At 44.7% G+C, this 23,506-nt stretch overlaps 1 protein-coding gene across 1 annotated transcript in view; it reads left to right on the top strand.

The window, feature by feature from the left end:
• The window catches only part of FOXRED1 (FAD dependent oxidoreductase domain containing 1), a 51,335-nt gene that overhangs the window by 8,830 nt on the left and 18,999 nt on the right, over nucleotides 1-23,506 (top strand). The window contains exons 4-8 of the mRNA XM_033919115.1: nucleotides 3,210-3,328; nucleotides 6,129-6,223; nucleotides 13,473-13,574; nucleotides 18,434-18,510; nucleotides 22,583-22,743. Of these exons, the coding sequence (XP_033775006.1) occupies nucleotides 3,210-3,328; nucleotides 6,129-6,223; nucleotides 13,473-13,574; nucleotides 18,434-18,510; nucleotides 22,583-22,743 (554 nt within the window). The remainder of the gene's footprint in view (nucleotides 1-3,209; nucleotides 3,329-6,128; nucleotides 6,224-13,472; nucleotides 13,575-18,433; nucleotides 18,511-22,582; nucleotides 22,744-23,506) is intronic.

The following is a 23,506-nucleotide window of genomic DNA, read 5'->3' as shown; positions in this document are numbered from 1 at the left end:
AACTAATTTTATTTGTAATGGCAGCCAAATTCTGTAGTAATCCTATTTTCATAGATATATATTCTGCTTTTTAGAAACAAGGTGACAAGTAACCAAAACAAATGCTTCTGCTTTTCTGGTTAAGACAATGGCACCAAAATTATGTTTTCTTCTTAATGATTCAGTTGGAATATAAAGCAAATTGTTCTCCCAACCCTTTAACTGTTCTCTATATTGAATTCCTAAGGCTAGATGTTTGAGCCTCTCCAACATCAAATGTTTGATCTGTCTTGTGTATCACCTATCTCTCCTCTAGACTTCCACAGGTCTGAAAGATTGAACAGCTGAGATTGGTGGGTTGGTCTGAAACTGGAGATGCTCAAGTACCAATGGTTCTAGCATATTTGCCTAAAAGGTTTAAAGGGCAATTCTGTGTCTTAAAACAGGCACCAATTATGCATAAGGATATACACTTCTCCCTCCGTATTCGTGGTGGATGCGTTCTGGATATAGGCGCGAATATGGAAAAACCGCAAATAACTTTTCGATATGTTATTCGCGGCTTTCTGTAAAAGTCAGCATTTTTACCATTAAAACCGCGAATGCAGTAGTGTACTATGGGGATTTAAAAGAGCTCCTGAGCAGGGGAAAGTACACACTGTTGAGTGCATGATGGCCAGCACCAACGATCGTCTCCCCGCCCCTTGCTTACCTTGGACACGATTAGCGGCTCCCCATGCTTCAGACCCCCTCCAGCTGCACCTCTCGCTCGCCCCCCTCCCCTTCCTCCCGAATATGTGTACGCGCCGCTTTTTGTTCCCCTTTCATTGGGTGTCACAGTTTCCTCTGCAGCCAATGGCAAGGTATGTAGAGACCTGCCCGCAGGGTGTCCTCAGCCCCAAGAAGCGCTGCCACTTGTGATATGCGGCTGTCTCTCCTCCTTCTCCCCGGCCTTTCTTCCCGGCACGGAGCCTTCAGTCCCAGCTGAGCAGCCGAGCGTTCAAAGCCCTCCTCTCTGCCGGCTGCAGCGAGCTCTTGATTTCTAACGCAAGGGGGGGGATTGGGTTTTTTTGTCTCTCCCCTGGGAAAAAAGACGGGGATTGTTGCTTCTTTTTTTTTTCAAGCACTGGCTTCGACACTGTTGGGGAAGCGATGATTTTGGGTAAGTGGGAAGTTTCTCTCTGCCTCTCGGTTCGGGTGCAAGTGGGGTCCCAAGACAAAGTGAACCTCTTGAGGTGAGAAGCAAAAGTGATTTGAAACTGAGGGATTGCTTGCATAGAAGGCGGGAGGGTGGGATGGGGTTTTCAGAGTGATGTAATTTTGGGGGGGCGGAGTCAGCCAACAAAAAATCACGAATAAGCGAAACCGTGGATACGGAAACTGAAAATACGTGAGTATGGGAAGGTCATGATAGCCAAGATAGGTTTGTAACGTATAAATTACTATAAGTTAGGCACACTTCAAGGTGCCCTTGGGCACCAACAGTTTGAATGCCATTGACTTAACATAACTATTGGCACTTAACTTTAGGTGCGCCAGTGCTAACTTATGCTAGTATTTTGGATTGTTTGCACCAAGATGTTATCATAGAATTGGCACTTAGGGGGAAATTCCATTTTCTTAGTTTCAGCTCGCTGTTCTGTACACCCCCCCACCCCCACCTTGTCCGGGTTAGACATGCCTAGAGCTGGTACTAAGGGGGAAATTCTATTTATATAATATAAAATATCAGCATGGAAAAAAATCTGTGCTTAGTGCTATTGTATAAAGCATATCCGGAGTTAGGCATAGAGTCCATTCATGCAATTAAAATTTAGGCATAGCAATTTACACCAATGAAAACCTGGCATAAATGTGCATAAATTTGTGTGTAAATCTGGCATATTCTATAACAGTTTATTCAATTTTTAGGAATTCCCATGTCCTGCCATGCCCTTCCCTTGGCCATCTCCCTTTTTGAGATTCTTGTACTAGATTTTGAGGGAGCATCAGGTGACAGGAGGAAGTGGGCATACTTCCTGCCGTTTTTGCTGCTGCGAAGGGGGGGGGTGTCGGTTCCCAGTGCTGGTTCCTCATGGGGGGACATCGGGGAGGGCCATCATTGGCAAGGGAGGGCTTTTTCTTTTTTTAATGAGACAGATATTGTGTATGTGTAACATACACATAGCATCTGTGCCCATTATAAAAAATGGCTGAACTATTGGTGACAGCTAAGCGACTGGTCGCTTTTGTTGGACTGCGAAAACCCCTAAGTGTTTTTTGTGCATAGCCAAGCGATGTTAGTTCATCAATTGCTTGCTTGGGGTTTTAGCTAATTTGCAAGGCCGGATCGGAGAAATGGACGATCGGGGGGGAAAAACATGCAGTTAGCCATTTTGTGCATTGGGTTGGCAAATGCGATCGTCGCTAAAGCAGTCAAAACTGATTTAGTGACCATTGCTGACTTTAGGGCATCTGGGCCTTAGAAAGTTATGTGTGTAAATTCTAATTGGTGCCAAAAATTGCTTGTTACTTGGCAATTATCAGCGCTGATTAGCTTATTAACTAATTAAGTTGCACTCACAGATCGGAAAACACACAGATTTGTATGCACAACTTTAGTAATAATATCAGAAACTGGGAGTAAGTGCATGCCATTGGGATGCCTAAATCTTTGCACCTTTTTATAGAATTGCCACCTTAGTGCATTTGAAATTGTTTTTCCATTTAGTGTTCACCATTACAATGTAAGTAAACTGTGAAGGGAAAGGGAGTCCTTCTTCATGCTTATTGGACTATAACAGGGATAAGCAATTCCAGTCCTCGAGAGCCACAGGCAGGTCAGCTTTTCAGGATATCTACAATAAATATGCTTGAGATAGATTTGCATCTCAAGGAAGCAGTGCATGCAAATCCATCTCGTACGTATTCATTGTGGATTTCCTGAAAACTTGACCTGCCTGTGGCTCTCGAGGACAAGAATTGCCTACCCCTGGACTATAATACAGATAGCTGGAGAATGGACTTCAGGAGAGATCTGGCTATAATGGAGAGTACAAAGCATGGGTGTTTTGGGGTTCTCAGAATAAAAAAGTAAAAATACTACCCCCCCAAAAAAAAAAAAACCCAGAGCAAGTGAAGCTGTGGCAGAGCTTACAAGCTTTTTGTTTTGAGTATTGTTGTTTAAAGTCTTGTTACTACTTAGGGCTCAGTCTACATTCTCCACTTTAAGTGTTACTTTATTTCTTTAGGAACACCTAGGAATTGTAAATGAGGATCCCATAGACATTCAGTTTAACCCTTCAGGCTACCTCTTCCTGGCTGATGAGAACAAAGCTGCTCTACTAGAGGAGAATGTTGGTATACAAAGGTACCTTCCTCATCACCTGAACTTGAACAGAAAGCCGTCGGGGCTAATTCAGCTTTGCTGGGTGATAGCTGCTTTTTCAAAGTTTCACCGACAAATTGCTGGCAGTCACCAAATTAAGGGCCCTTTTTATCAAGCTGCTTTTAGGGTTTTTTATCGCCAGGTGCTGCAGTAAAAGCTCCGACGCTCAAAGGAATTCTATGAGCATTGGAGCTTTTACCACAGCAGCCGGCGATAAAAAAAACTCTAAAGCAACCCCTAACGCAGCTTGATAAACTGGGGCCTAAAACTGGCCAAAATTGTTTAAAAATACAAAAAGAGGCCCTCTTTTATAATGTTTCTCATTTTATGTGTTTTATTTACCCCCTCTTCTACGAAACTGCGCTAGCGGTTTTTAGCACAGAGAGCTGCACTGCTCCGACACTCATAGGAACTCAATGAGCGTCGGGAGCAGCGTGGGTCATTCAGCGCGGCTGTCTGTGCTAAAAAACGCTAGCGCGGTTTTGTAGCAGAGGGGGTAATTTTCTTTTCTTGGTCCACTTTGATTTGTTGGTGAAAGTCTTCTAGAAAGCATTTTGATACTTCCTTGATTTGTACGTTTTTCTAGGTGGGATTTTAGTGGTTTTTGAATTTGCCCCTGAGGCAGGCAACCCCATTTAAAAGATGTAAAATTCTACTTTCATTGTAAATCCTCAGTAGCATATTCTCAGCTGCAAAACAAGACAGAAGCCCTACTTCTTGTCTTTTTCTGTTTTGCCTATTGTAATAGAGAGTTCTAAAAGATGCCTCGCTTGCAACCTTTACATTCTTCCTGAGGATGTATCTATTCCAGATAGGGCTTTAAATGTGAGGAGCAAAACTTGAAGTCATGTGGCTGACATGCAATACACACATATTAGTAGCTCATTTGGAATGTTGCAGCATTATTCACAACACTTAAGCCCTCTTTTACTAAGGTGCTAATGCGTGCGTGTTAGTCTATGGATGCCTTAGCATTTAGCGCGCGCTAATCGGTTGGCGCACTTAGTAAAAGAGGGGGTTAAATTCTGTAACCTGTACTAATTCCAAATACCAATTAATTTTGTTTATCGGTATACTGCTTTTATAGAAAACAATACAGTATAGTAAAATCAAATATTAATAAATGTAAGATCAACAGGATAAATAAAACAATAAGTAAGAAATAAAACAGAGTGAATGGAATCAGTACTGCACTAGTAGAGCTAAGATACTTGTGTAGTCTTGATAGTCTTTGTCATAAAATATATGGGGATGGACACATTAAAATATTTCTCTTGGCAGAATTCTGTGCTACTCCGCAAAGTAGAATTTGCGCAGAATTCTCTAGGGGCACAGAATTACTTGAGGTCCACGCAGATTTTGGTGTTTGGTCGGCACTCCATCACTGCAGCCCAAATTGCTGCCAGCAACATCTTCGGGCAGCCTGCGTGGGCTCTGTAGGCCTCTCTGTACCGTGGTTCCACTCTCAATGAGTCGCTTCCAGGACCGCGGTAGAGGGAAGCCTGTGGAGCTGGCAGCAGGTTGCCATTTACTGGAATTGCCGTCACAGTGGTAGTGGACAGGAGTACTGGATTGGGGACAGTGGGGAGAGCGTGAAAGGTGCTGGGTGTGGGAAATACCTGAGGTCTAAGCAGATTTTGGTGTCTGGTCGACAGTCCCTCACTGTAGCCCAAATCGCTACCAGCAACATCTTCGGGCAACCTGTGTGGGCTCTGCAGGCTTCCCTCTATTGCGGTCCCACACTCAATGATGTCACTTCCTCTTTTTCAGCGGGATCCTGGTAGAGAGAAGCCTGCAGAGCCGGCAGCAGGTTGCCATTAACTGGAATCAGCATCGCAGAGGCAGTGGACAGGAATGTTGGATTAGGGGCAATGGGGGGAGAGTGAGAGAGATGCTGGCTGTAGGGGTGCAGAAGTGAGAGATGCTGGCTCTTGTTTTCTCTAGTATAATTTAATGAACATACTGACTTGTACTGAAATGCTGGATGATAATATGCAAAAATATTGTTTAAATGTTGTCAAATAAACTTGCAGAATTTGCAAATTGTGTGCACAGAACTTGGATTATTTTTTTTTTTTTGCACAGAATTCCGCCAGCAGTAGAATATGTATGCTCTGGAGGAGAGAAGGGGGGAGATATGCTAGAACACATTTACACTTCTCCCTCCGTATCCATGGGGGTTAGGTGTAGAGCCGGACCGCGAAGTGTGAAAAACCTGCGAATAACTTCTCGACCAGCTCTGACCCACCCCCGCCTCCCTCCCACCTTCCCCCCGGCATCCCGGACCTTACCTGGTGGTCTAGTGGGCTTTCGGGGCAGGAGCAATCTTCCTACGCTTCTGCCCCGTGCAGATCACTCATAGGAAATGGCTGCCGTGAGTTCCCATAGTCTCTCGACTATGGAGAGGAAGATCGCTCCTGCCCTGAAAACCCACTAGACCATCAGGTAAGACTTAAAAATAGGCAAAAAAATTAAAATCGCCCCCCCCCCCAAAAAAAAAAAAATTGGGAATAACCGAATCCGCAGATGCTGAAACTGCGGATTTGGAGAGAGAAGTGTAAGTACTTCTAGGGTATAAATTCATGAGTGTTGGATCTTTTCAAATGAAGAGAAACTCTGGAATGATGGCTCATAGGAGAAGGAGGTAGACTGGAATATCCAAGCAAATATTTTTTACAGATAAGGCAGAACATGTTTGGCATAGTTCCTCACTAATGGCAGTGGAGAAAAGAACAGTATCGGAATTTAAACCTGCCCTTGTGGTCTCACTTCCATTTTTCAGGTCCAATGGTGCAGAAGTTGCTTTACTGGGGCCTCAGCAACTGAAGAAGAAATTTCCTTGGATAAACACAGAAGGCGTGGCATTGGCTTCTTATGGTATCTGCTGAGTGTAAATCTCCCATTTTTATAACAGTTATGTTTACTGCTCAGAATATCATTTGTAGGGTGAAAGACGATTCGTTCAGCTTGCTTGAGTGTTCTACCTTACAGAGCTTATGCTAGCAAAGAAACAAAACGAAAAGAAGCTGATTACTTTCCAGTTTCAAGGATTCGGTTTCATTAGCTTTTTTAGGTGCAAAGTATGCAAGTCTGTTGCTCCTGTTTCAGCTGACTGAGGTGTAGAACTATTTAAATTTCAATCCTATATAATAAATGAACAACTCTCCCAACTTAAATTTGTCCCTAGAAATTAATACTTTATAAATCTACTAGTCTGTAAGCCCGTTACATTAACGGGTGCTAGAATTTTTAATGGGTATAATTAATGGGCAGACTGGATGGACAGTTCAGGTCTTTATCTGCCGTCATTTACTATGTTTTCACTTGGAAATCTTATATTTAAGCACAGAAAACAGGAGGCAATATGTGCTCTCACTCTCAGATTTGTCTAGACTCACACACATTTCTTTCTCAGTACTGGCGCTGATAGGCATGCACAGGATTTCTTCTGCTTCCAAAAGAAATCAAAACCAGAAGATATTAAACTGTACATCAAAAGAAATCCTCTCTTCAAATCTTCCACCACCAGCTCCAAGCTGCCATTAATTTTCCAGTGATAAGAGAAGGGTTTGCTTGTGCACTATTCTCTGAGCATTGGGAAGGCATAGCAAACATCATTACCATACACTGACTACACTTAAATACAATTTGCGTTCTTCTCTGCCATGCACATTGTTTTCCATGCTAAAGCCCTAGGAGCATTCCGCACAGATGCCGGCTGGGTTTCCATGGCAACACTGCTCGCGGGTCTGTGAGTGTAGGGCTGTTTTGTTATTTCCTTGTGGGAAGCTGGCGGGTCTGGCGGCGCCGTGTCGGGCGGAAGCAGGGAGGTGGGGCCTCAGCACTGGCCGGGCGGCTCGCCGCGCCGGCCCCCAGGAGCCCGAGCCCAGCGGCGGGAGAGGCAGGGACATGACTGGCATGCCATGGTGCTGACCTCGGCGCTGAAGCTGCTGCAGAGACAGACCTACACGTGCCTGTCGCAGCGGCACGGCCTGTACCTGTGCTTCGGAGGCATGCTGATGTTCATCGTGTCCGCACTGCAGTTCGGAGAGGTCAGTAGGCAGCTCGGCCTCACCTCGGGGGAGGCCAGGACAGGTGGTGCGGACTCCCTCGGCGGTCGCCGTTTGCGAAAGGATTCAGAGGAGTTGAAGAGCAGGGAGGCCCGCGTCCAGAGTGCCGGGTACTGTCACAGCTAGGCGCACATGCGCACTCCTGCGGCCACAGACCTACTGATCACGGAACACGCAGATAGGAGTGCGCATGCGCGGCTAGCGTTTTATTATATAGGATATTGTAAAAGATCATGTATAATTTTAACTGGCTTGAAGTCTACAGTGTTTCCCACAAGCAGATTTAACTCCATAGTTAGGCATCTAGATCCTTTTTGGAAATTGGCCACAAAGTTTTGTTATTTTTGGTAACTCTTGTAAAATCCAGCTCCTTGGGAGGTGTGCATGCTATAACTATCTATGTACCGTATTTGCCGGCGTATAAGACTTTTCAGTACCTTAAAATCCTCCCCAAAGTCGGGGGTCGTCTTATACGCCGGGTACTGTTTACATGCAGTGGCGTACCAAGGGGGGGGCGGAGGGGGCGGTGCGCCCCGGGTGCCAGCCCTAAGGGGGTGCTTCCGGCCTTGCCGTTCAATCCGCCCCCACCCCCGAAGGACCGCTCGCCCCACTGACCTTCCTGCACCACCTATGAAGCAGCCGCAGCAGGATCGCGAAGTCAGCGTCAGCGATCCCGCCCCTCCTCTGACGTCAGAGGAGGGGCGGGACCGTGGCGCAGGAAGCAGCGCAGGGATCGCTGACGCTGACTTCGCGATCCTGCTGCGGCTGCTTCATAGGTGGTGCGGGGAGGCCAGGGGGGCGAGCGGTCCTTCGGGGTGGGTCGGGGCATCAGGCCTTCAGGGTGGGGCGGGCGGGCAGGCAGGCAGGCAGGCTTTCAAGGGGGAGGGGGTGACAGGCAGGCAGGCAGGCCTTCAAGGGGGGGGACAGGCCTTCAAGGGGGGAAAGGCAGGCAGGCAGGACTTCAAGGGGGGACAGGCCTACAAGGGGGGGGACAGGCCTACAAGGGGGGGGACAGGCCTTCGGGGGGGAAAGACAGGCAGGCACGCCTACAAGGGGGGGGACAGGCCTACAAGGGGGGGGACAGGCCTTCGGGGGAGTGCAGGCCTTCGGGGGGTGCAGACCTTCAAGGGGGGGACAGGCAGGCAGAAGGTTGTGCAGAAGGTGTGCGGAAGAAGGGGTAGTCTTATACGGCGAGTATATAACAAACTCTATATTTTAACTGTAAAAGTTGGGGGGTCGTCTTATACGCCCAGTCGTCTTATACGCCGGCAAATACGGTAGTCAAGGTTTGATTGAAAGCTTACTGTTTCCTAGAGTAGGTTGCCTTAGGTCAGTGGTCTGAAACTCAAACCCTTTGCAGGGCCACATTTTGGATTTGTCGGTACTTGGAGGGTCTCAGAAAAAATAGTTAATGTCTTATTAAAGAAATGACAATTTTGCATGAGGTAAAACTCTATGGTTTATAAATCTTTCCTTTTGGCTAAGTCTCAATAATAATATTGTAATTTATAGTTAAAGAGACATATGATCAAGAATCTGTTTTATTTTACTTTTCTGATTGATAAACATACCGAGGGCCTTAAAATAGTACCTGGCGGGCCGCATGTTACCCCCTGGGCCGTGAGTTTGAGACCACTGCCTTAGTGTCATTTTCTCCCCGTGCAGGGTAGCTGAGCTCCAAAGAGGGAGTGTTTATAGTTTAAAGTTTATTTTATTTTCTTAACAAGGTGGATCACAAAAGTACACACAAATTAATCATTACAAACAACCATAAATAACAAAACAATTACAAGAGCCTCCTCAGAAACGCATCATTCCGCTCCAAGATAAAAATATAAGTGCTCAAAGCACACATTTCATTTTATAAAAAAGGTATATAAGAACATAAGAATTGCCGCTGCTGGGTCAGACCAGTGGTCCATAGTGCCCAGCAGTCTACACATGTAGCAGCCCTTAGGTCGAAGACCAGTGCCTTAACTGAGACTAGCCCTACCTGCGTACGTTCTGGTTCAACAGGAACTTGTCTAACTTTGTCTTGAATCCCTGGAGGGTTTTTTCCCCTATGACAGACTCTGGAAGAGCGTTCCAGTTTTCCACCACTCTCTGGGTGAAGAAGAACTTCCTTACGTTTGTCCGGAATCTATCCCCTTTCAACTTTAAAGAGTACCCTCTCGTTCTCCCTACTTTGGAGAGGGTGAACAACCTGTCCTTATCTTGAATGTTTCGATCATGTCCCTTCGATCATGTCCCCTCTCAATCTCCTCTGTTTGAGGGAGAAAAGGAATGTACAGGGAAAAAGTCCTTTTCCATTTCGCCTTAAAACGTGAACAACTATACATTTAAAAAAAAACAAACCCAAAACCACTGTCTGACTTCAGTGTAGATACGCAGGATTTCCTATCTTTTGGAACACTAGCACGAGTTTATTTACGGCTTCCCATGAATTGACCACGGTGAACTTATCTTGCAAAGAGGGAATTTATAACAGACTCTGGTGCTGCCAATGACATCACACACCATTCGTGATTGGAATTCACCCAATTCATGTATGATGTCATTAACCACCTCACCAGTGTTTGGTACTGCAGCATTGATCTTTGACCTTGCAAATCAAAAAGGAGATGTTGGCAAACTTATTTACATTACATTATATTAGTGATTTCTATTTCGCCATTACCTTGTGGTTCAAGGCAGATTACAAATGAATTGTCAGGACATTAGAAGTGTGTTGGGAGTAGTTAGTACATTTCTTTAAGTTGCTAAGGATTATATCTGAATTATCATGATATTAGAAGTACATAAGGAGTAGTTTAGGGGAAAACTACTACTATTTGTAATTTCTATAGTACTGAAAGGCATATGCTGCACTGTGCATTTAATATTCAACAGACAGTCATATTCAATTGAGCTTTCAATCTAATTTGGACAGACAGGGCTTCTCAGGGTTGGAGAGTTTCTGGTAGAAGGAATGATACAATGGGCACAGGTATCTAACAGTGAGTGGGAGTTAAGAGTTGAATGCAGTTAAACTTTGGATTTGAATACTTCTAGAGACGGGGCATGACATATTGACTCTGGCAGCCTGTTCCAGGTATACAGTGCAGCAAGAAAGAAGGGAAGAGTCTGGAATTGGCAGTGGAGGTAAAGGAAGCAGATAAGAGGGACTTACCCGATGAATGGAGTTCACGGGGAGGAAGCATGGGGGGGCGATGAATGAGAAGTACTGCGTCCAATATTGGTCGCTGTACCTTAAGAAGGATATGGCGTTAGTCGAGAGGGTTCAGAGGAGAGCGACACGTCTGATAAAAGGTATGGAAAACCTGTCATATTCTGAGAGATTGGAGAAGCTGGGTCTCTTTTCCCTGGAGAAGAGGAGACTTAGAGGAGATATGATAGAGACTTATAAGATCATGAAGGGCATAGAGAGAGTAAAGAGGGACAGATTCTTCAAACTTTCTAATAACAAAAGAACAAGAGGGCATTCGGAAAAGCTGATAGGAGACAGATTCAAAACAAATGCTGGGAAGTTCTTCTTTACCCAACGTGTGGTGGACACCTGGAATGCGCTTCCACAGGACGTAATAGGGCAGAGTACGGTACTGGGGTTCAAGAAAGGATTGGATAAATTCCTACTGGAAATGGGGATAGAGGGGTATAGATAGAAGATTACTACACAGGTCCGGGACCTGTTGGGCCACCTCGTGAGCGGACTGCTGGGCATGATGGACCTCGGGTCTGACCCAGCAGAGGCATTTCTTATGTTCTTATGTAGAAGAGACATTCAAGGGCTACAGAGTAAATGCAATGAGGATTACTGTGTTTGCCCACTATTCATTAAGGCTGCAAGTAAGTCCTTAAAGTGGAGAGTTGAGAGTTTCTGCTTCACTCATCCTTCTGCTAATTATCATTTCAATAGTTTCTTAAAAGTATTCAAATCTCCCTGTTGTCTTATGTAAAGTGGAATATTGTTCCAAGTATCGGGGCCAACACACGAAAATGAACTGACTCTAGTCATATGTAATCTTATTTGCTTTAAAGTAGGGATATTCAAATCTCCAGAATCAACTGAATGTAAACTTTGAGACGGTGTATATAAAGAAATGCGATAAATAAGTATTTCAGTGCCATCCCACGCATAAATACGTTAACAACAACAATTTGTACCGTATCCTGAATTCTATTTTTAACCAATACATCTTAACATAGAATTCAGATACATAATCATATTCCCCATTTCCAAACAAAACTTGAATTATTGAGTTTTGAGTTATTTGTAAAGCATGGATCGCGGTCATGGAAACTCCTCTGACATCACTTCCGGGTGCTGCGCAAAGGAAGTGACATCAGCAGGAGAGCCGATGGGGTTGCAAAGAGTACATTGTTGACCGCCGCAAACAACAACTTCAACTAGAGGTATGGGGGAAAGGAAAGTGGGAGGGGCCTTAAACAACTTAGGCCAGTCAGAGCCTCAGGCCCCTCCCTGGTGTATCCCAAGAGGCACCAGGGAGGGGTAGGCCCATTTTTGACTAGGCAGAAATTCTGGGAGGAAAGAGTTTGTGTCCCTCCGTGCATCAATGTGGAGGGGAGGGGGCATCGGAGGTGGGGGAGGGTGTCACTTGCCAGCAGGGGACAGTGGACATCTCTCCCACTGTGGGGGAAGTGGGGGTGTGCGGCTGGGATTTCTTGGCAGTGGGAGAGTGCGGGCATCTCTCCCGCTGCAGGAAAAGGTGTCGTCGCCGCTGCAGGGGAGGGATGTTGTGATGCAATGGGAGAGAATGGGCATCTCTCCCTCTGCTTCGCAACACAGGCTTTCTAGCAGTCTCTGACACTGACCGGCACCCCTAGAACAGCGGCTTATTTTTGTCGCCAAAAGCCAACACTGGCTTGGCATTTTTTAAGAATCCACCAGATGGCTCAATTCAGTGTTGAAGAACCCATTTGCATGTCATTGTTGGAGACTGCGAGAAAGCTCTCTATTGACAGATTTAATCTGTTTTGATAATCTGCCGCTAAAATGCTTACAGGGTAAACCGTCGGTAAACAGTTTAGTGACGGCTTTAAAGTTTGAGAATCTGGCCCTAAGTGAGTTGCCCAGAGCTAGAGGGAGCTGCAGTGGGAACTGAACCCAGTTCCCCTAGCTCTTGGGCCAATCCACTAACAAGTAGGCTATTCCTCCATCACAACTTAACAATCAATTTGCGTGCAGATCTGGGATCCATGCCCAAATCTGCACACCCAACTTTTGAGTGACATATGGAATCTGGGGGTAAGTAGTTGTTCTGCCTGCTCCATTATGGAATTTGAACTCTATTTTCTGTACAATTCATGCAGTATCCAGTAGAACTACATAGTTTTTTTCTTGCTCACTGTTTTTGGAGTCAGGAAATATTTTTTTCACTCAGAGAATAGTTAAGCTGTGGAATGTGTTGCCAGAGGATGTAGTAAGAGTGGTTAATGCAGCTGGTTTAAAAAAAAAAAAAAATTGGACAAGTTGCTGGAGGAAAGGTCCACAGTCTGCTGTTGAGATAGACATGGGGGAAGCCATTGCTTGCCCTGGATCGGTGGCATGGAATTCTGCTACTATTTGGGTTTTTGCCAGGTACTTGAGTTGGATTGGCGTCCGTGAAGACAGGATACTGGGCTAGATGGACCATTGGTCTGACCCAGTAAGGCTATTCTTATGTTAATGCAGATTGACATAAAATCAATGCTTCAATGTTGGTGGACAAAGATTTGTAACAACAATTGCTGATATAAAAATCAGAAGATGATTCCAAGCCATTAACAGTGTGAAGAGGTATTGGAGATGTATGTGGCAAAATCTTATATAGTTGCACGATAGTAACTGGAGAGATTTTAGAGTTTTCGGATCACATGAAATTTATCTGCCAGATAACTTGCAATAACTTGCTGTGTGGCGTAGACACTGTTGGACTATTAGGTGCCCCATTTTTCTTTTAAACTATGTAAGCTAAATAGGAAAATAGACTTTATTTGGAAAATGTTGCTATTATGCAGTTGCTGATGACGTTTGCTCACTATGTTGTACTGCTCAGGTTTGGAGAATGAGGGCTGGTTTGACCCCTGGTTGCTGTTGAATGCCTTCCGCCAGAAAGCTCTGTCCATGGGAGTGTATCAGACACATGGCAATGTAACAGGTGAGCTATTCTCCCAAAGCATTCAGCTCCTGTGGCCCAGAGGAGAGAAATGCTATCATATGGCCAGGTCCACTTACTTGGATATTTTTTTGCAGTCTCCCAGTAGTGTCTTATATAACCTAATTCTAGTTTCTTTGTGGAGTCTTTTTATTTTTTTATTGGACCTGCCACATAAACTATGAGACAACACATGTTCTCCAAATGAGGAGAATTAAAAACATCTGAAGAAAGGATCTGAATACTCTAATATAACATAATCGTTTTTTATTTATTTATTTGTTAATTATTCTGCTTAAACCTAAGTGGATTACAATAAAAAATACAAAAAAATCCTCAGTACATCACAACATTACAAAACTGTTAACTGCCATAACATCCTTTAAAACAGTAAAGGGCAAATATACAATTCAAAGAGGCTGCTGCAGAAGCCACTAATTCTAAGAAAAAAATTTTAAAACATGAGTTTTCAACCGTTTTTTAAACTCCATCCCCCTTATTTTTACAAAACCACAATAGTGATTTTTTTTTTTTTTTTTGCAGGCCAGTGCACTGAATGCTCTGCTCCCGACGCTCATAGGAACTCTGAGTCAGGAGCAGCAAAGAGCATTCAGCGCGCCAGCTTGCGCTAAAAAACCCTATTGCGGTTTTGTAAAAGGGTATGATAAATGATTTCATAAGAACATAAGAAGTTGCCTCCGCTGAGGCAGACCAGAGGTCCATCTCGCCCAGCAGTCCGCACCCGTGGCGGCCCCTCAGGCCTATTGCCTGAGCAGTGGTCCCTGACTATTTCTATAACCTACCTCTACTCCTATCCCTATAACCTACCTCTACTCCTATCTGTACCCCTCAATCCCTTTGTCCTCTAGGAACCTATCCAAACCTTCTTTGAAGCCCTGTAACGTGCTCCTGCCTATCACAGCCTCCGGAAGCGCGTTCCATGTATCCACCACCCTCTGGGTGAAAAAGAACTTCCTAGTGTTTGTTCTAAACCTGTCCCCTTTCAATTTCTCCGAGTGCCCCCTTGTACTTGTGGTTCCCCATAATTTGAAAAATCTGTCCCTGTCAACTTTTTCTTGGCCCTTCAGGATCTTGAAGGTTTATATCATGTCTCCTGTAAGTCTCTGCTTCTCCAGGGAGAACAGCCCCAGCTTATTCAGTCTGTCAGTATATGAGAGGTTCTCCATACCCTTTATCAGCTTAGTTGCTCTTCTCTGGACTCCCTCAAGTACTGCCATGTCCTTCTTGAGGCACGGCGACCAGTACTGGACACAGAACTCCAGATGCGGGCACACCATTGCACGATACAGTGGCAGGATGACTTCCTTCGTCCTGGTCGTGATACCCTTCTTAATGATACCCAACATTTTGTTTGCTTTCCTTGAGGCTGTGGCGCATTGTGCCGACGCCTTCAATGTTGTGTCTACCATCACTCCCAGGTCTCTTTCAAGGTTACTTACCCTTAGCAGTGATCCCCCATTTTGTAAGTGAACATTGGGTTATTTTTCCCTACATGCATGACCTTGCATTTCCCTATGTTGAAGCTCATTTGCCACTTTTTGGCCCACTCTTCCAGTGTTGTCAGATCCTTTTGGAGATCTTCGCAATCTTCCGTGGTTTTAACCCTGCTGTACAGTTTGGTGTCATCTGCAAATTTAATTACCTCACATTTTGTTCCCGCCTCCAGGTCGTAAATAAATATATTGAACAGGAGCGGTCCCAGCACCGACCCCTTGCCAGTCTGAGTAATGGCCCTTTACTCCAATCCTCTGTTTCCTGTCTGCCAGCCAGTTTTTGATCCATCGGTGGACCTCCCCTTGCACCCCGTGGTTCCATAGCTTCTTAAACAGTCTTTCATGTGATACCTTGTCGAAGGCTTTTTGAAAGTCAAGGTAAATGATGTCTATGGATTCCCCTTTATCCACCTGGCTGTTTACCCCCTCAAAGAAGTACAATACGTTTGTGAGGCATGACCTACCCTTGCAAAAGCCATTCTAACTTGACTTTAGTTGTCCATTGTTTTCGATGTGTTCACAGATGCTGTCCTTAATCAGCGCTTCCATCATCTTTTCCGGGACTGTGGTCAAGCTCACCGGCCTGTAGTTTCCTGGGTCACCCCTTGAACCCTTCTTGAAGATGGGCGTGACATTTGCTATTTTCCAGTCCTCTGGGATCTCCCCAGTTTTTAAGAATAGGTTGCATATTTGTCGAAGTGGCTCTGCTATTTCGTTCCTTAGTTCCTTGAGTACCCGTGGGTGAATGCTGTCCGGTCCTGGCGATTTGTTGCTCTTTAGCCTGTCTATCTGCCTGAGGACATCCTCTTGGCTTACCACTAGTTGGACCAGCTTATCATCCTGATCTCCATTTACGATCTCTTCGGGTTCCGGAATGTTGGTTGTGTCCTCCCTCGTGAAGACTGACGTGAAGAAGTCATTTAACTTGTCAGCTATCTCTTTTTCCTCTTTTACCACTCCCTTTCTGTCTCCATCATCCAAGGGTCCCACTTCCTCCCTTGCCGGTTGCTTCCCCTTAACGTACCTGAAGAATGATTTGAAGTTTGTTGCTTCCCCTGCCAGTCTCTCTTCATATTCTCTTTTTGCTTTCCTAACCACTCGGTGACACTCCCTTTGGTGTTCTTTGTGCTCCTTTTGGTTGTCCTTTGATTGGTCCTTTTTCCATTTTTTGAATGATGCTTTCTTGTCACTTATCGCCTTTTTCACTGCATTTGTTATCCACACTGGGTTTTTTGTTCTATTTTTTTTGCACCCTTTCCTGAACTTGGGGACGTACAGGTTCTGTGTTTCTTGCACCGTGCCCTTGAGTAGGGTCCAGGCTTTTTCTACGGACTCCATCTTCCTTGTGTTGCCCTTGAGTTTCTTTCCGACCATTTTCCTCATGGCATCATAATTCCCTTTTTTGAAGTTGAGTGCTGTCGTTGTGGTTTTTTTCACCTTTGATGATCCAATTTCTAGCCTGCACTGGATCGTGTTGTGATCGCTGTTTCCTAGTGGGGCTAGTACGGCCACCTCCTTTGCGGGTCCCCCTAGTCCATTGAAGATTAGGTCAAGAGTGGCATCTCCCTGTGTTGGCTCCGTGACCAGCTGTTCCATGAAACAGTCCCTTGTGGCCTCCAGGAATTTGGTCTCCTCGTGCAGTTTGAGTGCCTGATACTCCAGTCTTTCCCAGGGTAGTTGAAGTCCCCCATCACCACCACACTTCCGCTTTTGCATACCTGCCTCAGTTCAGCCTCCAGGTCCTGGTCGATTTCTTCCAATTGTCCAGGTGGGCGATAGTACAGACCCAATCTGCTCCAGTTCCTCCCGGTAGCTTAACCCATAGTGATTCCAAGCCATCCGCCCTTACTGTTGTTTCCATCCTGGTTAATGATGTATTGCTGGTCCAGTAAAAGATAGTACAGTATAATCTCATTATAATGGACTCGCTTATAACAGAACCTCGCCTATATGGACATGGTCTGCTGGTCCCGGCCATGCACCTTTATACATGCAGAAAATCATCGCATATAGTGGACTCGCATATAACGGACTTTCGGATATAACGGACAACCAATTTGGTCCCCAGAGCCACTTTTAGCTGTAGTTTTGTTCGGCTATAATGGACATGCAGGCTCTGCCTACAAGGCGCATGGCGTGCCGGTGATATAGTATCAAAATACAGCCCAGAAGAAAATGACAAGAGTATTTTTCTTTTCAGTACAGTACGACATAATGCTTTAGAACATCACACAGATTAAGGAGAACTTGGAGCCTTTTCATTTACCCCCCTCTCAATGGAACAAGACGAAAGAAACTATACGACAGCCTTTTAGCGACACAGGCAGCAAAGATTGATACCACCATTTCCAATCTACTGATCAATTCAACAGACATTAAAGTATTCCGAAAAGAAATCAAAACTCATCTCTTCAAAAAACACTTCCCATCATCATAACCTCACAATAGCACTAGAAAATACTCTCATGACCACCACCACCATAGCAATACTTCAGAATCCTGACTGTATTATTTCTATTCATCACAACAACTTATCACTATCTACTATTTGCTTTCAATTTCTCCTGGAAATGTCCAGACTAACAATTGTAACTTGACACTTTCTTGATTCTATGTACTGCAACGCTACTGGAAATGTCCAGTCTTCTAATTTGTAATCCGCTTAGAACCGCAAGGCACAAGCAGAATAGAAATCACTAATGTAATGTAATGATTTTGCAATCATTTTGTGCCATACCAATATTTTGTTGAGTTTTGTTATTGATATTGCTGATATGCTTGTGCAGTGACTGTTGTTCATCGATTGTACGTTGTTTCAAGTTGACCTAAATAAAGTTTTTTAAAAATGCAACTCTGGATATAACGGACTGTTTTTCCAGGTCCCTTGAAGTCCGTTATAACGAGATTGTACTGTAATCTGAAAGGAATCCCTGTAAACCGTTCTGAGGTCTTTAGGGAAAACGGGATAGAAAACAAATGAAATAAATATATCTAGGACCAATACTGGACCTCTGCACTGTATGTATATTTGAGTGAAACCCACTTGAGTGTTTTGCTTCATTCACAAACCCTCTATTAATACAAAAGAAAGCAAAAAATTATATTACCTTGTAATCTTATTAGACAGTTTGAAAGAAGCACACCTGTTTGTTTTTAACATGTAAATATGTGAACTGTAGATACTGTAGCACTGTGTGTCCATGTATGGTCCCATCCCATGGTAATTTCATTGTAGTAATGTCCCAGACCATCCAGAGCTGTGTTAATCAGGTCTGCCATTGAACTTTTTGGAAGTGCCATGCCAGATTATTGCTCCTTGTTCCATAAACCTCTATTTTTTCCTCTTAGGTTTTGAGTTCTTAGTACGTGAAATGGTTACACGTTCTGGAGATCCAGTTACATTCAGACGTGTCAAAATAGTAAACGTAAGTAAAATTGCCAGAATTTCACTTGGTCTCAACAGACTTTCCAGAAATTTCAAAATTAGACACACAACTTCAACATCATATACAATATCTGAAATTGAAGAGTGATTGTGGTATTTTGTCGAGTGTGTTAAGTGTTAATTCTAGTTGCTAGGCAGTAGTTGAGAGTGCACTGTGTCTGCACCTGCTTCTGTGCAAGCTAACGGGGCAATTCTATAACTGTGTGCCTGCAGTTCATGCCACTTGAGCATATAAATGCAGGAAACGGTGTCACATGTACAAGCGCTTTAAACTCCATTATATAAAGATATGTTTTAAGTTTCAAATTTTTATTAAATGTGATTAAATTGCTTATCTATTTCCTAAGCGATGTACAAACGATAAAATAGGCTAAAAGTAAATTTCAAACAAACAATTAGACAGAAAAGTACAAAAATGACAAAAATAAACAAACATCAGGTACAAAAGGAAAGGAGGGAGAAATACATTTCATAATAGCATAGGACAGTGGTAGGCAAACTCATTAGTCAAAAGAGCCAAAATCAGCAGTACAATGATTAAGATTTTTTTTGAGAGCCATACCCTGCTTGCACTACGACGGCTACGTCAACCTGACTGACACCTCGCTCGCCTGCACGTAGTTGAAATCGATTCGTGGCAGAGCCTAGAGAATGTCATGGGGAAAAAATTATTCTCCGCCCCGTCCCCTTGAGCTCGGTCCCCATCCCTGCAAACCACCTGATCCCATCCACACAAGCCTCGAATAGTTTTATACTGAACTTATTATATTAAAGTATAAAAAGAAACAATATTCTGTACAATTGTCAATTTATAAGTCAACGTCTTCTCCCCACTCTCTCTTCCCCATTTCCCTTCACTATCCTCAGCCCACTCTCCACTTCCCTTCAGCGCACGCACATAAAAACAAGCAAGCAATTTTATATCATTTTCATTCTATTCATTCATAGAAATTAAAGACTAAATAATGCCGTCACATAACAAAACATGATTTTACAAAAATAATTCCCTGCACAGTCAAGCCTGCAAGGATTACTAGATGTCTTTCAACAGCTCCCCTCCCTCCCTCCCCCTTACCTTCGTGGCCAAGTCAAAATGATCTACCAACAATAAAATTTTTTTAAAAACACAAAGCACACTAAGCACAAAGAGAAAATGTTAATTATAATTTATATTCCGCAGGTTTTCAAAGAGATCAAGGCAGATGACTTTATGCAATGTCACCTCAGTAACAACTATACAAAAATAGACAAATATACCCCCTCCCTTTTTACTAAACTGCGATAACGGTTTTTAGCACAGGGAGCTGCGCTGAATGCCCTGCGCTTCTCTTGATGCTCATAGGTTCCCTGCGCTAAAAACCACTATTGCGGTTTAGTAAAAGGGGGCCATAGTGCAAAATGTAGACAGCAGATATAAATTCTCAAAACGGACACATTTTGATCACTAAATTGAAAATAAAATCATTTTTCCTATTTTTGTTTGGTAATTTCATCAGTCTCTGGTTGCACTTCTTCTTCTGACTGTGCATCCAATATTTCTTCCCTTCTTTCAGCCTCCTGTATGCTTGCTCTCCTCCAGACCTCATTCCCTCCCCCAACATTTCTTTCTTTCAACCTGACCCCTTTCTTTCTTTCTCTCTCCATGCCCCCTTTCTTTCTGTATGTCTGTCTTTGTCTCTCTCTCTCCGTGCCCCATTTCTTTCTTTCTTTTGTTCCTCCATGCCCCCTTTCTTTCTTTCTTTCTTTCTGTCTCCCGTCTCCCTTCTTTCTTTCTGTCTCCCTGTCCCCCCCCTTTCTTTCTTTCTTTCTCCCTGCCCTCCCAAAGCCACTGCCATTGGGGAACATGCTGCCACCGCCGCCGGAGAATAGGCTGCCACTGCCGCCATTGGGGAACAGACTGCCGCCGCAAAGTACTGAGCTCTCCCTGCTTCCCTTCCTTGTAGGGCCGACCAACTCTTGCCATCCGACGTCAATTCTAATGTCGGAGAGGAAGTGCCGGGCCAGTCAGGCAGCAATTGGCTGGCCCAGAACGTTCTCGCCGACGTCAGAATTGACTTCGGATGGCGAGATTGGTAGGCCCCATGGGGAAGGGAAGCAGAGTGAGCTCAGTACTCGGTGGCGGCGAGCCACACTCAAATGGCTAAAGAGCCGCAGTTTGCTGACCACTGGCATAAGAGAACAATTAAGGTAAAAACAAAGAGAGTAGGGGATAAAAGGAATAGTTGGTTGTGAAATAAAAAAGGAGCATCTCATTTAATTATTCTAAATTAAAGGCATCCTTAAATAAATAGCATTTCAACTTGCATTTACATTGGTCCAGCATTTTTTTCTTCTTTTATATGTGTCAGTAGGGCATTCCACAGTTGGGGTGCAGTGACGGAAAAAATATCAGGGGGTTTTGTACTGATTATCTTAAGGGAGTGGATAGATAATAAATGCTGGTCAGTTGATCTCGGTGAACGTAAAGGCGTAAATGGAATTAAGAGTGTATCGATAAATAACGGTGCATTGAATTCAGTTGAAAAGTGTACTTGTGAGCAGAGCATGTATAGGACATGGGCATGCCTTCCAAAAGCACATACAGCTTATCGAATACTGCGAGTTGTGTAAATTGGATGCCACACAGATGTGCCCATTTATGCCTGCCATTGACCTGGCATAAGTGGGTAGGCCTGCAGTACATTTAGGCAGTGGTGTAGTAAGGGGATGGGGGGTCTGCCCCGGGTGACATTATGATGGGGGTGCTGCCACCCCCCCTTCCTCTCCACTTCTTTCCACTCCTCCCCCTGCGCGCCCCCTTCCCTTCCCCCGTATTAGTTGTTCACCATCGCGAGCAACCACTTCAATGTGCTCCTCACGAGTACGTCTGCTCCCGCTGACATCACTTCTGGGTGTCGCGCATAGGAAGTGACGTCAGAGGGAGCTGACGCGGTCGCGAGGCACACGTTGAAGTTGCGCACCTCTCCTCCTCTCCACTTCCATGTCTCTTCCCACTCTTTCCCCACTGTGCATGTGCCCCCGTTCCCTTCCCCCGTTCCCATTCTCTAGCTGCTCACCGCCACGAGCAACGATGTCAACATGTTCCTCGTGCCCACATCGGCTCCCGCTGATGTCACTTCTGGGTGTTGCGCATAGGAAGTGATGCCGGAGGGAGAGCGGTCGCGAGGAGCACATTGACGTTGTTGCTTGCGGCGATGAACAACTCGAGCTACGGGGGAAGGGAAGGGGAGTGCACACACAGCAGGGGGAGGGAGGCCCCACCGTCCCAAGTGCCTCTCACCCACGTTATGCCACTGCATTTAGGCACACCACTGTGCATTTATGCTAGTTTTCTGTAATCGTATCTGGGTGTTCAGATTCCATTATATGAGAATAGAATAGGCACTCCTTTCATTGCATTGGGGCACCTATATCTAAGTTTCCCTTTATAGAATTGCTTCCTCTGTATCAGTGATCTCAAAGTCCCTCCTTGAGGGCCGCAATCCAGTTGGGTTTTCAGGATTTCCCCAATGAATATGCATTGAAAGCAGTGCATGGACGTAGATCTCATGCATATTCATTGGGGAAATCCTGAAAACCCGACTGGATTGCAGCCCTCAAGGAGGGACTTTGAGACCCCTGCTCTGTATGGAGGTCTTGCTCTCCTGAATAAAGCTGTTATACTTTCTAATGGAGTGGCGTAGTCTGATGGTTTGTGCACTGGCCTGAGAACCAGAGCAACTGGGTTTGAGTCCCACTGCAGCTCCTGTGACTCTATGCAAGTCACTTAACCCTCCGTTGCCACAGGTACAAAATATGTATCTTATGTAAGATATAAACCACTTTGATTGTAAACACAAAAAGTGGTATATCAAATCCCATTCCTTACCGCTTTTTGCTTGGACTAAGCAAAATCAGCCACTATAAAGAGCATTTATTTTTTATTTTTTCATAAACTGTATCTTGCTTACGTTTACTAACTAGCACTGCGTGCCCACAGGTTGACAGAGACTGTGTTAGTGCAAAATCAGGGAAGGGCTTTTGAGCATCTCCTTTCTCTGGTTTTATGTCAGGTACAGGCACCCAGAAGTTTGGAAACCCAGCCTGTGGAGTGTTCTATAGTGGTGAATGCAGCTGGTCCTTGGTCAGGAAAGGTGGCAGAAATGGCAACCATTGGCAGTGGCCCTCCAGACACCTTAGCTGGAATAAAAATACCAGTGGAGCCCAGGAAAAGGTGCTTTTTTAAATTCTTCAGTTTTATGAATGGTTTGATTTTGTGTGCTGTAAGGAAATACATAGGCAAACCTTGGAACCAGGCAAGTGGGTGCTGTCTCCGGAGGCATTCATGCCATTCTGCACCGCTGTGGTCGGCCTCACTTCGGCCTCATGGCCACAACAAAGAACAAGAAAGTAGATCGCTTCTTCAGCCGAAGAATTGAGCCCAGAAGCAAGGGGCTCGATGCTCAGGTACAGCCATGGCCATAGGGAGTCCTTCTATATGCTTTTCCTTCCTGGTCCATGATAGGGCAAGTCCTTCAGTGCATAGCGGCCCGTCATAGGCGAGTCATTTTGGTGTCTCCAAACTGGCCTCGCAGACCTTCGGTTGCGCGCATCTCCGGACCTCCTGACTCAGGGTCCAGTTTGCCTGGAGGATCTGGATCGCTTTGCTGTTATGGCATGGCTATAGAGCATGCAGCATTAGAGTGTATAGGACATTTTGATGTGATTGTTGCTACTCTTAAGTCTTGAAGTCGACTGCTGTATCTGCCTAAGCGAAGGCATGGAAGACTTTGTCCGTCAAGCCCCTTCCCTTGTTTGAAAGCTGACTGAAAACCCACCTTTTTGATATAGCTTTCAATCCTTAACCCTATTCCTCTGCCCTCTAACCCAGTCCCCAGATTAACTGGTCCCCTTAACTGTATCCATGACATCCTATTTTTTATCTTGGTTGTTTAGATTGTAAGCTCTTTCGAGCAGGGGCTGTTTTCTTCTACTTT

Source organism: Geotrypetes seraphini, chromosome 13 (genome assembly GCF_902459505.1).
Source record: "Geotrypetes seraphini chromosome 13, aGeoSer1.1, whole genome shotgun sequence".
NCBI classification, from domain to species: domain Eukaryota; kingdom Metazoa; phylum Chordata; class Amphibia; order Gymnophiona; family Dermophiidae; genus Geotrypetes; species Geotrypetes seraphini.
This window is presented reverse-complemented; position numbering and strand designations above follow the sequence as displayed.